At 40.7% G+C, this 15,428-nt stretch overlaps 1 protein-coding gene across 1 annotated transcript in view; it reads left to right on the top strand.

Moving 5' to 3' along the window:
- The window catches only part of LOC122558738 (dynein axonemal heavy chain 5-like), a 269,744-nt gene that overhangs the window by 163,956 nt on the left and 90,360 nt on the right, over positions 1-15,428 (top strand). Inside the window, exons 52-56 of the mRNA XM_087996146.1 lie at positions 4,243-4,441; positions 5,259-5,431; positions 7,382-7,512; positions 8,964-9,117; positions 14,973-15,240. Coding sequence (XP_087852272.1) covers positions 4,243-4,441; positions 5,259-5,431; positions 7,382-7,512; positions 8,964-9,117; positions 14,973-15,240 — 925 coding nt within the window. The remainder of the gene's footprint in view (positions 1-4,242; positions 4,442-5,258; positions 5,432-7,381; positions 7,513-8,963; positions 9,118-14,972; positions 15,241-15,428) is intronic.

Genomic DNA, 15,428 nt, shown 5'->3' with positions numbered 1-15,428 from the left:
GGAGGTTGAGGGGTGAACTTATCGAAGTTTACAAAATTATGAAGCGCATGAATAGGGTAAATAGGCAAAGTCTTTTCCCTAGGGTCAGGGAGTCCAGAACTAGAGGGCATAGGTTTAGGGTGAGAGGGGAAAGATATAAAAGAGACCTAAGGGGCAACTTTCTCATGCAGAGAGTGTTACATGTATGGAATGAGCTGCCAGAGGAAGCGGTGGAGGCTGGTACAATTGCAACATTTAAAAAGCATTTGGATGGGTGCATGAATAGGAAGGGTTTGGAGGGATATGGGCCCAGTCCTGGCAGGTGGGACTAGATTGGGTTGAGATATCTGGTCGGCGTGGATAGGTTTAACCAAAGGGTCTGTTTCCATGCTGTACATCTCTATGACTCTGTGACTCTATGACCTATTCTCTTATATATTTTCATGCTGAAGTTCAGTTTCTTTTAAAAGTGGAAAACCCTGCTGGATTCATAAAATGGCGGAGGCTGATCGCAGGATTAAATTTCCAGATATTCCTGCATTGCATAGATATTCCAGCCATTGCTGACAGAAAGGACGTGGACATGAACCATCTTTGGCCCTTGGACTAGATGTCAGCTGACATGATGCACAAAAAGACCACTCAAGTTAAAGTCTAGCACAACTTAATTTTTATTAATATTTCAATCAATTATAGCATACATATATATTAGTAATTCTTAACCACTTTGTATGCTATTCAGTACACTGAATTCAGTACCTGGCATGATGGACTGGCCAAGTTCACACCAACGTGTTGTAGTCTTATCTGAGTTCCAAACTCAAGAGTGTCATATTTCGTAATGGTGGGTCACAAGTTGTTGATGTCGATGTCTCCAGTGTTCTTTTTTTTAAGGTCTTTTTGTTCCAACCTCCCAGAAAGCTTGAAGACATATCTTTTGATCAGAACCTTCATGACTCTGAGATTCCAAGGGTCATGTAACAGGAGACCTCTGCTGTCATGGTTCCTATTATTTGTCTTTTTTTATATTTATATTTTTAACCATAGAGATTGAATAATGTTTAGCATCAGCCATTTGCTGTACCAGCAATCTGGTTTGACTTCCTTCTTTCACAGCAAACTGATGTGCTGTTTATGTAAAGTTAAAATGATTTCCCATCATGCATGTTCGGCTTCAAGTCATACATCTGCGACCAGCCAGCCCCAGACAAAGGGAAATATCAAATCTATAAAATAAGCGTTAATGCTGTTACAATGACCTTACAATGAAAACTTCACTAGAGGAGGTAAAGCTACATTGGTAGCTTAATTACTTTCCAATTAGTTCACTGAAATAGGCCCTCATGCCTTTGGCACAGCACTGAATCTGAGCTTGTTGCTTGTTGAAGTATACAATTCTGGAATTCCAAGTCAGTTGCTGTCTTAACGTCTGGGGAAGAGATGTCCAAGCTATAGCAACTGAAAGGCGTGCTCTCTACATCTTCCTGTCTCTCTCAAAAGTCTCATTCCCAGAAAGAATCCCAGACTTTGACTGCCAAACCAGTGTAATTCTTCATGTATAAGAAATGTTGCTGCACATGTGATTGCCATCCTTCTACTGTTCAACTCCCAGTAGAAGAATTGATAAAGGTCAGCCAACTGACAGACTCCCGATTAGATATTGACATACTGGACTCTAAGTCGTGTTAAATAATGCCAACATTTTTTTTTAAAGAAAGTCATAAGTTGTAACTTCTTTCTTTCCATTTCTTTTTCTTTTTACTCTGTATACCTGTGTATGAATGAAGCAGCAAAACAATTCCTCTGTGTTTTGAATTGTTAATAAACCCTACCTTTGATTACATCTTAAAAGATTTTGCTGTGGGCTTATTTCCAGATTGAAACTAAAAAATAAAACAGGATTTGGGGAACAGCTGTCAGTCTTATCTGAGTAAGAAAAAAAAGGAAAACATTACATCAAACAATATGTTGCTGTCTCATACTTAAAAGGGGAAACTTAAATTCATCTCAATCCCCTCTTGTCCATGATAAATGCATCGATTTCAGTGAACACTATACTGTAAGTGTTCTTGAAGAGAAATATGTAGCCGATATAAGTAGGTTGTTCCTCATGTGGAGAAATTAGCTTTGGTGAAACAGTCTGAAAGAGTTAATACTGAGGCCTATCATAAGCACCACTTACTATGATCAAGTCATGTGGATTTGTGGACAGAACAACTGAGGATCATGAAGGAGTGAGACATAACATTTGGAGCTCCTCAAGGTCTCTGATATCTACCACATTAATATAAGCTGTAATTAGTTGTGAATGTGCTCATATAGTATAGTGAGTGGGCAGGGCCATATAACAGCTCATATAGCACAGTGAGTGGGCAGGACCATATAACAGCTCATATAGCACAGTGAGTGGGCAGGGCCATATAACATCTAGCACTATAGCATAGTGAGTGGGCAGGGCCATATTATAGCCACAGAATCAGAAGTTTCCTGAATCATCTCCCACCGCAGGACCTGAACACAAAATGTAGCATGGCACCCCAGCCCACTGCTGAGGGAGTGCTCTAGTATCAGAGCTGCTGCAAACTAAAGTCCTCAGCCTATTCTACTTAATAGTAAAGGATCCCACAATACGGTTCAAGGTAGAATAGTGTCCTGGTCCATCTTCTTCCCTCAGCAAATAAGCTGCTTGTTTAAAGAAATCTCAGGATTGAAATATCCCAGGCCGTGGGAGACAGGTTTGGATTCATTCAATCTGTTAAATGCAATGCTCCTTGAAGATCCTCAAGTCAATGCCAATGTAGGATTGAAGATAAGTGGGGAACCCCTACGCAGCTGACTGAGAAATCATTAGAATACTCAAATAGCAGACGGGGTGAAACTACAAATTTAAAGCCTTTGCTGTTCTCTTATTTTCCGTTCTAATTTCTCAATCTCAGCCCAAAAGGGACCATTATAATTTCTCAATCTCAGCCCAAAAGGGACCATTATAATTTCTCAATCTTAGCCCACGAGGGACTAATTTTGTTTACTTTTGAAGTGGTTTCCTTGTGAAGTAGTTTGGAACATCCTGTGAATGTGGAAGTTGCTATGGAAATGCAAGTGCTTCTTTCTTTTAATTCATTGAGTGGACCTCTAGATGAATATGTAGAAGCAAGATCCTGATTTATTTAAAAATTAGTTGACTAGTTTATTAATGGAACTATCCATACTTAACCTGTGTGTTTAAAAGTGTCACCAGAATGACTTGCTGCAATGGAGTGCTCCATTTATTCACTATAAATCTCCAATATTAATTTCAAACTGTGCTTATCAAAGTACATTTTCTTTGTTGATTGGTTTGCTTAGGTAGAGAGTGTATCTGTAATATTTCTTGATTATTATAGAAGAACATTGGTAAATATTGTATTTTAGTACAGTGGTCAGGATCCTTCCTTGTATATTGCTAGACCATGTAATTGCAGTCCATTAAGATGAATAGAGGAAAATCAAGATTTGAGTTTGAGTTCTAAAGAGAGGCCAGATAGGCTGGGACTTTTTTGCCTGCACCGTAGGAGACTGAGGGATGACCTTACAGAGGTCTATAAAATCATGAGAGGCATTGATGAGGTTGACAGCCAACAGCATTCCCCCATGGTAGGGGAGTCTAAAACTGGAGGGCATAGGTTGAAGGTGAGAGGGGAGAGATACAAAAGGATCCAGAGGGACAATTGTTTTCAAGGAGAGGGCGGTAAGTGTCTGGAATGGGCTTCCAGAGGTAGTGGTGGAAGTGAGTACAATTTCCTCAGTTAAGAAACGTTTAGACAGGTACATGGATGGGATAGGTATGGAGGGGTATGGACCTCCATATGCAGGCAGATGGGACTAAATTAAATTGTGAAAATCAGAATATGGACTGTAATATGGACAAATTGGGCCAAAGGAACTGTTCCCGTGCTGTAGACCTTTATGACTACAACTAAGATCTAGTGAGTGCACCAGCCTCCAGGTATATACAGGAACTGATTTAGAATTGGCCAATTGAAAATCAGACACCGAGTGCCTGTGATTCCTCAAATATCACTCACTGCCTCTCATAGCTTTGGTTGAATCCACCTTATTGTCTCACCATGTTCTTAATCTGAAGACTGTTCTTCCACATTAACCTGTGATTATCCCAGTGGTAGATGTGATTGTTTGTCAAAGAAAACATTGAAACAAATTGGCAATAAATGAAAAGCACTTGAATATTAAACCTGACTTTACTGTGAATATTGTTTTAAATAGATGCTTCTGAAGCTTTGGAAACATGAATGTACACGAGTGGTGGCTGATCGCTTTATAAACTCTGAAGACTGTGAATGGTTTGATCAAACATTAATTCATGTTGCCACTGAAGAACTTGGGGATGAAATCAAGAGTGTCATCAACGTGGAGAGTGAAGACCTGTTTGTAGATTTCTTGCGTGATCCACCTGAGGCCACAGGTCAGGACATTATTTGCATGCAGACTTTCACACAGATTGTAGCACACACTCAGAGTATTGAGTATTGGTATCTAAATTTTGAGCTCATATGATAGACCACATTGATCAGTAATATTATTTGATTTTAACTTTTTAATTTTTTGTAAGTGTTTGCATCAAGACCACACATCTATCTTATTTGTCTTATTTTCTCCTCTTTAGGCCCTCTTTTGAACCTCTCAGTTTATTGGAAAGAGGATAGCTGTGAATAGTGCAGCCTATGCCATTTCAAGCTGCTCATGAGTAAACACACAATAGGACATTTGATTATCTCTTTTTCTCTCGTAGATATATGTTCTTGGCTTTCAACCAAATGATTTGTGAAAATTTTCTGCTATGGCATTGATATTTAATTCAATATCATGTCTTTCAGAGCCGTATTCAAAATTTAAAATACTGATCCAGAGAAACTCAAATTTTTCTGAACCTGTTAAAATCCAAAATTTAAATTGTTCTTCCTTCCGAGATTAACTACCTGCTAGTTTTTGAAAAGAATTTCTCTTTGATTTTACTCATGCTGAAATGAAATACTGTAAAAATTGTTTTGCATTTCATTTCGCATCTCACGCTCTGAGAAGCTTCTAATTATAGAATGTCCTCAATTACACCGTTAGCATTTGTTATGCTCAGCTGGTTGAGTTGCTTTTAAATTCTCGTATTCAAATTTGAGGGGAGGAATATCTAACCTTTCTGTTTCCCTGAGAATGCCCAGTGTCCATTTGCTATGTTTTGTGTTAGAATGTACAGAATAGTTTGTTCTTTCTCTTACTATTTCCAGGAGAGGAGCCAGAAGATACCGAATACGAGATGCCCAAAGTGTATGAGGCCATTGAATCTTTAGATATGTTGAAAGAGAGGTTGAACCTGTTCATGTTCCTTTACAACGAGACTGTACGTGGGGGACACTTAGATTTAGTCTTCTTTGAAGATGCTATGATTCACCTTGCCAAGGTGGAGTAGAATTTATTTACCTTGTGAACATAATTCAGCCCTAATGAAACTTGAGAATTCTGATCTTTTGTTTTAAATCTGAGTTTGGATTAATATTTGTTCATAGCGAATTGGCAAAACTATTGGGAATTTTGGGAGTAAAGAACGAGGGTTGAATGGAATATTGTTTTCCGGTGTTAGCCTTGCTTCACTTGATGGTGAAGTAGTAGACTTTGGACTAAAATCTTAACCCAAAGACTAGAATACATAAGCTAGTGTTGTGACCAGATCCTGGGTGAGGTTCCTCGAGTTATTACAGTTCCAAATGGGATACCTCAAATTACCAAGTTTTCAGGTGAAGAGGGATGAGTGCATCCCTTCTTTATTCACTGCCTACCTCAGTTAGTTGCTACAAAATTAATTTACAAAGGATCCTCTTCCTTATCTTTTGCTGACTCCAAACTTATGTTCTGAAAGGAGCCAATTTAACTAGGCTGCCCTGAGTTAATTAAAATAGGAATTATTTGTTACTAAATGTGAGGAAAAGAAAATTAATGCAACAAATACACAGATTAGAAATGAGAAGTGATCCAAGAAAAGATAAAATTTAAAAGATACGTAATTCACTCTCTGAGACATTTGTGAAGAGTAGACAGTGGAACATTTATAGTTGTGCAGGTGATTCAGGATTTTAGTTGAAATACTTTGGAAGTGTTTCCTGTTGACAGTTGCTGGTTAGCAGCACTCAGTGAGGGGAGGGGGTGTCCATGTAACCAGAAGATTATCCTTCATACATTGTTCTTAAAGTCCTGTCATGCTAGGCCATCCTTGCCTCTGATATAACCTTCTTCTGTTTCCTTTTTACTCATTGATTTCCTGTGTAAGTGGTTGATCCTAAAATTTTAAAAAAAGAAGTTTGACCTTATCTTTGATGGAGTCCAGGCTTCAACTCTAACCTGGAGCCTTTCACTCTTTTTCAAAACAAGAGAGGACTAGATTGTAGTCTTCTGGATGCTGGTATACCTCATCTCATGGGGCCACCATTCTTAAGTCAAACTATTTATGGGCAAGGGAAGAGGGAAGTCCATCTTATGGAGTCCAAATCCCATTTTTGCACTGATACTGTCAGAAGAAGGCTGAGGCCTACCAAGAATTCCTGGTTATACAATCCAATATCCTTTATCCAATTATTGACCTCAGTCAGTTCTCCTTTTAACTTTATTTTTCTCCAAGCTTTATTTTCTTGAATCTCTTCTGTCTCTTCCTGTTCTTGATTCTTCTTAAAGTTGGTGGCAACATTCTTTCAGCGCAACTTTGAATAAAATAAGTTACATGTGTACATTATCACTTATGTATAGAAACGTGCAACGCAAAGCCGTTGATAAATCCTGACCTTAAAAAGAAAGAGTTATTGGGATATGGGGTGGTGTGGCAACCAACTGTTTGCTTAAAGTGATAGGCTTTAAGGAGGGTCTTAAAGGAGCTAAGAGAAATTAAACAGAAGGATTTAAGAAGGCTATTGCAGAATGTACGGCTGATGTTGCTAAGGGGGCAAACAAAAACATTCAGCCAAAAGGAGAGGGTGCACCTCAATCATTTTTCTAAAAATATGTCAGGGGAAAGAGTGTACGGTAACCGAAACGTCGATTTAATGCTTCTTGGATGCTGCCTGAACTGCTGTGCTTTCTCAGCACCACTCTAATCTAGACTCTGGTTTCCAGCATCTGCAGTCCTTGTTTTAACCTGTACGGTAAAAAATAAAACTTTGCTACCACTATTGAAATTGAGATTGCTCATAATCCACACAGTGAAAACTGAATTAATTTGATGATATGACATGATTGTATTTAAAAAATTTTAAATTTTGCAATTGATTTTTTAATCATCATTACAACATCCTTGTCTGTAATTCTGTATTTATTTTAATGATAAGATTTTCATTTTAACCTTCGTCTTGGGATTCACTTATAGATATCACGTATCATCAGAACTCCTCGAGGTAATGCTTTACTTGTTGGTGTAGGTGGGTCAGGCAAACAGAGCTTGACAAGACTCACTTCATTTATTGCTGGCTACCAGACATTCCAAGTCACTCTCTCAAGGTAAATCCACAACTGAAATATTACTGTTTCTTTGTATGAACAGCATTTCAAAGAATAATAGCAACTGTATATCTGATCAGCTAATATTGCATGGATGAACTATTTAATGCATGTCTCTAGTTTTGGATTAAAATTTTAGAATCTTACAGGGGCCTGAATGACATGGGCCATATCCATTTCCATAACAATCTTGAATTTAACTGTCTGCAAATGATCCCCCACTGATAGTTCGACCACTTGTGCAGCTTCATTGCCTAAAATTAAGCCATGTCCTTTCTATGTACTGGCTTAAAAAAGCTCTCCTGAATGTATTTTAAAAATTTGTGCTCTCTAAACCTTTCACATTGTGTCTACTATCTTTAATGTTGGGGAAGTTGAAATCCCCTGCTATTACTGGCCTGTTACTTTTACAGGGGAGGTGATGGCCTCATGGTAGTATTACTATACTACTGATCAAGAGACCCCAGTAATGTTCTGGGGACCCAGGTTTGAATCCTGCCTTAGCAGATGGTGGAATTTGAATTCAATAAAAATCTAGAATTAAGAATATAAAGATGTTGGTTGTCAGAAAATCCCATCTGGTTCACAAATGTGCTTTAGGGTAGAAAACTACTATCCTTACCTGGTTTGGCCTACATGTGACTCCAGACCTACAGCAATGTGGTTGACTCTTAACCTCTGGGCAATAAATGCAGGTCTAGCCAGCAATGTCCTCATCGCATGAGTGAATTAAAAAAAAGCACAGCTCTGAAATTTGCTTACATAGCTACTCTTCTATTTTTCTCCGACTGTTTTGGGGCTTAAAGAAAATTCCCAACAATGTGATTGTTCCTTTTTGGTTTTTAAGTATTATTCTTATGATTTCCTTTAAGGGGCCTTCCAAGATATCACCCCTCTCTCCTACTGTAATTGTTTCTCTAATCAATATTGCAACACCTCCTCCTCTTTTACCTCCTTGTATCCTGGAATAATGAGCTGTCAGTCCTTCCCCTCTCTCAACCATGTCTCAGTAACAGCAATAACATCATATCAAAGTGGAATTAGAAAGTGCAGAAACGATTTTCCTTTTGGTCTACAGCCCACACTTTGTGTGGTATTTGTATCTCTTAAGTGAATCTAAGTTCGAAAATATAATAAAGCAGGCTGTCATAAAGTGACCTCCTGTTTCAGAAACATCCTTGTGTGTGCAATAACTTTGTCATTTTTAAATCCTTGAGCAATGTCCTTAGCTGCACTCTGTACTTGGAAATGTGTCCTTACTAAAGTGCAAACTGTTAAATAAGCCACACTGAATAATTAAGGTAATAACATTGTACTGGGGTGAGAAGGTTAATCCATATTGCAGCAGATTTATTTTTATGTGGTTTATATTGTAATTAATTGAAAGTACTGAAGCACCACAGAAAAGATACTAGAGCTATCTATATGTAACTTTATTTGTATATGCTTAGGTCATACAGTGCATCAAACCTGCTGGAGGAGCTGAAGTTTCTGTACAGGACAGCTGGACAGGAGGGAAATGGAGTGACATTTATTTTTACAGACAATGATATCAAGGACGAGGCTTTTCTGGAATACCTAAACAATGTTCTCTCTTCTGGAGAGGTAAGCTGCATTCATCAACATTCCCAATATATTTTCAAACCAACATTAGTATTTTCTCTCCTTTCGAAATATGCTAAGTGTTATTCCTGTCCTTGCTGGTGAATGTCAGAGTACACGATTCTATGGAGACTTCACAGAGACTGAGACAGGTTTGGAAACCATCAATCACAGCAAAGCCAGTAAAAAAAAATTGTATTATGGTTCGAGATAAGCACGGAACAGGTCTTGGTAAACAGAGCTGTTTATTACATTATGTACAGAGCAGAAAGAAGCCCCTGCATGGGGTATGGAGTGAATCTGTCATCACTTCCTGTGATGTCATCAGCTGCTGTCTAATACTACACCTCCCTGCAAGTATTCATTTTATCTGTTAATGTTTCCCCTTTTCCATCATTAATATGCCTACATTTTACTCATCATTACCATATCTAATTTCTACTCATTGTCCTGTGTCCCATTTCCTCACCACCAAGCCTGTTGAGGGTAAGGCTTCAGTGTTAACCTTGTTCTCAGCCCCCATGGAGAATGGGCACGAATGATGCTGGGTGTACGCTTCTTCCTTAGAAGCTAAGATGAACATTTGTTGTACTTTTTTCTTTGCCATAATAGAATGCTGCTCTTGCTGGTGGCATTGACCATTTGTTGTGTTCTCCCAGTTGTTGTTTGGCTAAATCTGGGTGGGCTTCTTCCTGTGAATTGATTGTTGCTTGGCCATAGTGTAAGAGGTGGTTGAGGGCCATCTTCCAACAACCCATTTGGTGCGTTGTATGCTATTTTGTCAGTAGAATTAATCTTTGGAACACCCAATGTTTTGGAATTTTTCAGTGTCATTGGGGCTGCTTCTGGCACATCCTCTTGTGCATTCATTGGTGAACTGATTCCTGGGATGACACAACTGATGTATGAAGAGACTGGATTGGTTCAGATTCTATTTACTGGAATTTAGAAGAATGAGGGGGGATCTCACAGAAACCTAGAAAATTCGAACAAGTTGAGACAGGGTAAATACAGGAAGGATGTTTCCAATGACTGGGGGATCCCAAAACCACGGGTCACAGTTTAAGGATATGTGGTAGGCCATTTAGGACTGAGATGAGGAGAAATTTCTTCACCCAAAGATTGGTGCGCCTGTGGAATTCTCTGCCTCAGAAAGTAGTTCACTCCAAAACATTGAATGCTTTCAAGGAGGAATTAGTTATAGTTCTTGGGACTAAAGGGATCAAAAAGTATGAGGTGAAAGCAGGATCAGGGTACTGAGAATGATGATCAGCCATGATCATAATGAATGTGGAGCAGGCTCAAAGGGCTGAATGGTCTACTTCTGTTCCGAATTTCTATGTTTCCTTTTTATTGTGAACTGGCAGGGGTTCTTCTCTTAATGATAATACTTTACCTCAATCTCTATTTGTGCTGGTCTGAGCTCGATCTCTGAGTAATCCTTTCAGTGTTCTTCCCTGAAGAAGTGGTCTGCAGGAGTTCTCTCAACTCTTGTTTTTTTCCCTCAGTGATTTGAAAGCAGTTGTTGTATGAAAGCAGTTCATCTTGTGTTTCTCCTCAGAGCTCAGACATTGCTGACAGTCCAGTTTGTTCCTTGCTTTCCCTTGGCTCTGGCACCCGATTTCCTTGTTTCGATGACAAAAAGAGTGCAGTTGTATGCTCCCCTTGGCACTTCCTTATTGGTTGTTTGTATTCAGGCAGAGTTGTGACATGAAGGGATGTTCTTGATATTGTTCAAGATAAAGCCCTGTGTTGGGTTGTGCAACTTCTGTGGTTTCTTGGAGATTGTCCTACTCCATTGTCCCTTCATGAGCAGTGCGACGTCTGGAGTCTCCTGTTCTGGTTGGTGCTGTGATTAATGATCCCTCAGTCTGCATTTTGATCTCTCTGATCCCTGATAGGGGCTCTCAAAGTGGCCTTGATCGGTGGGGGTGGGGGCTTATTGGTTTGGTTTGCTTTGGTTTCTTTGCATCCTGTAAGTAAATAAGCTGTTAGGCCACACAAGCCTTTCTGCTCAACGATGGTTCAGAAAGATGTAGAGGATGTGGGAAATTTCTCATTGCTGCGTTGGAGTCTAAAGCCTCACTGAAGTGAGCAGTGGAAGCATACTGTGGAGGAGTAGAAGAGCTCTGGTCTCAGTCACTGCATAACATGTGAATGGTGGCGAGCCTAGAAGAGAAGAAAGTGGAGCAGCAGCGAGGTATGCAGCGATGGAGCAGCAGTTTCTGCGAGTAATTCTGGGGGAACAGGAGAAATACATCCCAAGGGAGAAGAAGCATGCTAAGGGGAGAACGAGGCAATCATAGCTGACAAGGGAGGACAGGGACAGCACAACAGTGAAAGAAAGAACATACAATGTGGTAAAGATTAGAAGGAAACTGGAGAATTGGGAATCATTAGGAAATTCGGCCTGTCCATAAGGACTGTTTTACAGATACACCACTGAAAGCATACTGTCCAGGTACATCTGAAGAAAAAGCAGTGCTTCGAAAGCTAGTATTTCCAAATAAACCTGTTGGACTATAACCTGGTGTTGTGTGATTTTTAACTTTGATATCTTGATATCTGTCAGGTGTTAAGCTCACTAGTATGCAGTTTCCTTCTTTGTGCCTCTCTCGCTTTTTGAATCCAGAGATCATTACTTTTGAGATTCTGCTTCTTAATTTGGTGCCTGACTTCTTGTACTAACTATACAGAATCTCTTTCCTTGATCTCCCCATATTATTGGTACCTACATCCATACTGACATACCTACACCCTCCCACTCTAAGTTCTTCTCCATCCTTAAGCAGCTCTCCAATCACAATGGCTTCTGGACTTTCACTCTTTGCTGTACAGAACAGTATTAATTCCCCTCACAAAAGTTTCCCCTTCTACGACAAAATTCCTTTTTGGTGCTCCACCATGGAATGGCGCCCTGGTCAGTTATGTCACTCAAATTGTTATCCAAACAAGTTGAAATAAACCTCTTAAACCTGTTGCTCCCAGAAACTGCTGCTCCATCGCTGCATACCTCACAATTGCAAAGATTGGTGATCCTGCCCTTTTGGTCCCCTTACATGCCTCAGTTGTAGTCACACCTCTTCTTCCTGAACAGTGAGGAAATTAGGAGACCCTGTCCTCAGGGATGTGACTGCGTCCTGAGAAAAAAGTGTGCATGTAATTTTCCCCTTCTCTGATGTGTTGCAGTCTGTCATTTGGTCTCTGGCTCAGAAACACTGAGTCGAAGTGACTCGTTGCAAATACTTAGTGTGAGCAGGTTTGTCCTGGATGCCACTGACATCCAAGAGGTCCCACATTTCACAATTCAAGCACGTCTCCTGCACTACCATCTTAAAATGTTTTAATTAATTGCTTAATTATTTTATTCAATTATTTATTTTATATTCACAAATATCATAGTACACTTACCACCAGTTCCATTACCACCATTAAGATGGCAACGGAGTTAGCAGTGCAGTGTTCTGGCTCCTAAGGCCAGGAACCCGGGACTTGTCCTCTCCATCCAATGTTCCTTTTTTCCCTTCTTTTTTTCCTTTCCCCCTTTTTCCTTTTTTTTTTACTTACTTTCTTGTGGAGAGCTCAGATGGTATTGGCAGCAGGGTTGAGATGTGTAACAAGTTGGAGGGAGGTGAGATTGGGCCTCGTGTCCAGTGCGAGACCCAACAGCATCAGTGGTGCCTACTTCTGCGTGGCAGGCCTCGTGACAAATGTGGGCCCAGTTCTGAACCCAGCAGCTTCAGTTGCATTGCCGAGATCGGTCCAGGGTGGACTCATGGCGGTGGATGTGGGTGGAGGCAAAATGGCGCTGAAGAATGGTGACACAATTCCAATGGCAGTGAAATGACAAAATGGCGCTGAAAAATAGTGACACAATTCCAATGTCAGCGAAGTGATGAAGGGACTCAAGCTGGCCCACTGCTTTGTGTTGGTGTTGGATTCAGCATAGGGGTGGAAGACCCTAGATCCAAGCCAAAAACTAAGCACAAGAAGGACTGGAACGTTGAACTTTTCACTTAATTGTTTAGTGTTTTACCTTTATATTCTACATCTTAGTTTATTTTCTGTGTTTGGGGCTGGATAGTGGCAACATTATACAACTTTTCATTGTATTTGTAACAAGTACAGGTGACAATAAATCAATCACTCAATCAATATTAAACCTTAGGAATGAAATAGAACTTAATCGCTTAGAGTCATAGTCATAGAGATGTACGGCATGGAAACAGACCCTTCGGTCCAAACCATCCATGCCAACCAGATATCCCAACCCAATCTAGTCCCACCTGCCAGTACCGGGCCCATATCCCTCCAAACCCTTCCTATTCATCTGTCCATCCAAATGCCTCTTAAATGTTGCAATTGTACCAGCCTCCACCACATCCTCTGGCAGCTCATTCCATACACGTACCACCCTCTGCGTGAAAAAGTTGCTCCTTAGGTCTCTTTTATATCTTTCCCCTCTCACCCTAAACATATGCCCTCTAGTTCTGGACCCCCTGACCCCGGGAAAAGACTTTGCCTATTTACCCTATCCATGCCCCTCATAATTTTGTAAACCTCTATAAGGTCACCCCTCTATAAAGTCACCCCTCAGCCTCCGACGCTCCAGGGAAAACAGCCCCAGCCTGTTCAGCCTCTCCCTGTAGCTCAAATCCTCCAACTCTGGCAACAGCCTCTCCCTGTAGCTCAAATCCTCCAACTCTGGCAACAGCGCTGATTTCTGGGTGTACCATGGATTGGTTCAACCGATGGCCAAAGGATGCCCTAATTGCAGGTACGATCACCATCACCCACTTTCCCCCCTCTCTCCACTTTTCAGTCCCACACAATCGCGAACCCTTTCAAATTTCACAACATCTTTCCAATAGGAAGGAGACCAGAATTGCATGCAATATTCCAATAGTGGCCTAACCAATGTCCTGTACAGCTGTAACATGACCTCCCAACTCCTGTACTCAATACTCTGACCAATAAAGGAAAGCATACCAAATGCCTTCTTCACTATCCTATCTATCTGCAAGTCCACTTTCAAGGAGCTATAAACCTGCACTCCAAGGTCTCTTTGTTCAGCAACACTCCCTAGGACCTTACCTTTATTACCAGATGCTTACCAAGTAGCTAGCATTTTCCCTCATCGTAGAGTAAGAACCAACACTCACAGAATAAAAATGTTAGAATGAGCAAGGGGGCATCTACTTCCCTGCCTCAACTAACTTCCAGCATGCTGTTTAAAACTGCACATGTATGAATGAAAAGAACCAATCTAACACAATGAAGAATGTATTTGTTCATTCACCTTGAACATGCAAAAAAAAAGATGGTGTAGCTTTCTGATCAGGCACAGACCTTGCTATAGCCTACCTTCCTGGCGAGGTTGTCACAGGCTTTAAAATCAATGGATTCCAGACAAGCCCCCATTGCTAGAGGTAAGTGGCATGGTGGCTCAGTGGTTAGCACTGCTGTATCACACCACCAGGGACCTGGGTTTAATCTTACCCTTGGACTACTGTCAGTGTGGAGTTTGCACAGTCTCACCATGTCTGCATGGGTTTCCGCCAGCTGCTATGGTTTCTTCCCACAGTCCAAAGATGTGCAGGCTAGGTGGATTGGCCATGCTGAATTGTCCATAGTGTCCAGGGATGTATGGGTTAGTTGGGTTAGCCATAGGAAAATGCAGGGTTACAGGGAAACGGTGAGGGATGGATCTGGGTGTGATACTCTTTGGAGGGTTGGTATGGACTCATTGGGCCAAATGGCCTGTTTCCACACTGTAGGGATTCTATGGATACTTTGTCCAGGTGTAGTTTCTGTTGACAGCTGGCTTAGAAATGGTTTTTAACGTCCTTGTTTTATAGGTTTCAAATCTGTTTACTCGTGATGAGATGGATGAAGTTAATAATGATCTCACTCCTATAATGAAGCAGGAGTTTCCAAGGAGGCCTCCAACCAATGAGAACCTGTATGAATACTTTATGAGCCGGGTCCGGCAGAACTTGCACCTTGTGCTTTGTTTCTCACCAGTTGGAGAAAAGTTCCGTAATCGAGCTTTGAAATTCCCAGCGCTGATTTCTGGGTGTACCATGGATTGGTTCAGCCGATGGCCAAAGGATGCCCTAATTGCAGGTACGATCACGCAGCACACAGGACACTACATCACAGTAACCAAGATTCAACATGAGAAACATTGGCCAAGATTCAACATGAGAAGCAGTTGCCAAAATTTTCAGTTTTGAAGTTAAAGGCATGGTGTTGAGTGTCTTAGTTCATATCCATAAACACCACAAGAGCGTACCTACCTACTTCTGCAGGAC

The sequence above is a fragment of the Chiloscyllium plagiosum genome, unplaced genomic scaffold (assembly GCF_037043375.1).
Source record: "Chiloscyllium plagiosum isolate Xiang-an unplaced genomic scaffold, Cpla_swu_hap1 HiC_scaffold_17, whole genome shotgun sequence".
Lineage (NCBI taxonomy): Eukaryota > Metazoa > Chordata > Chondrichthyes > Orectolobiformes > Hemiscylliidae > Chiloscyllium > Chiloscyllium plagiosum.
This window is presented reverse-complemented; position numbering and strand designations above follow the sequence as displayed.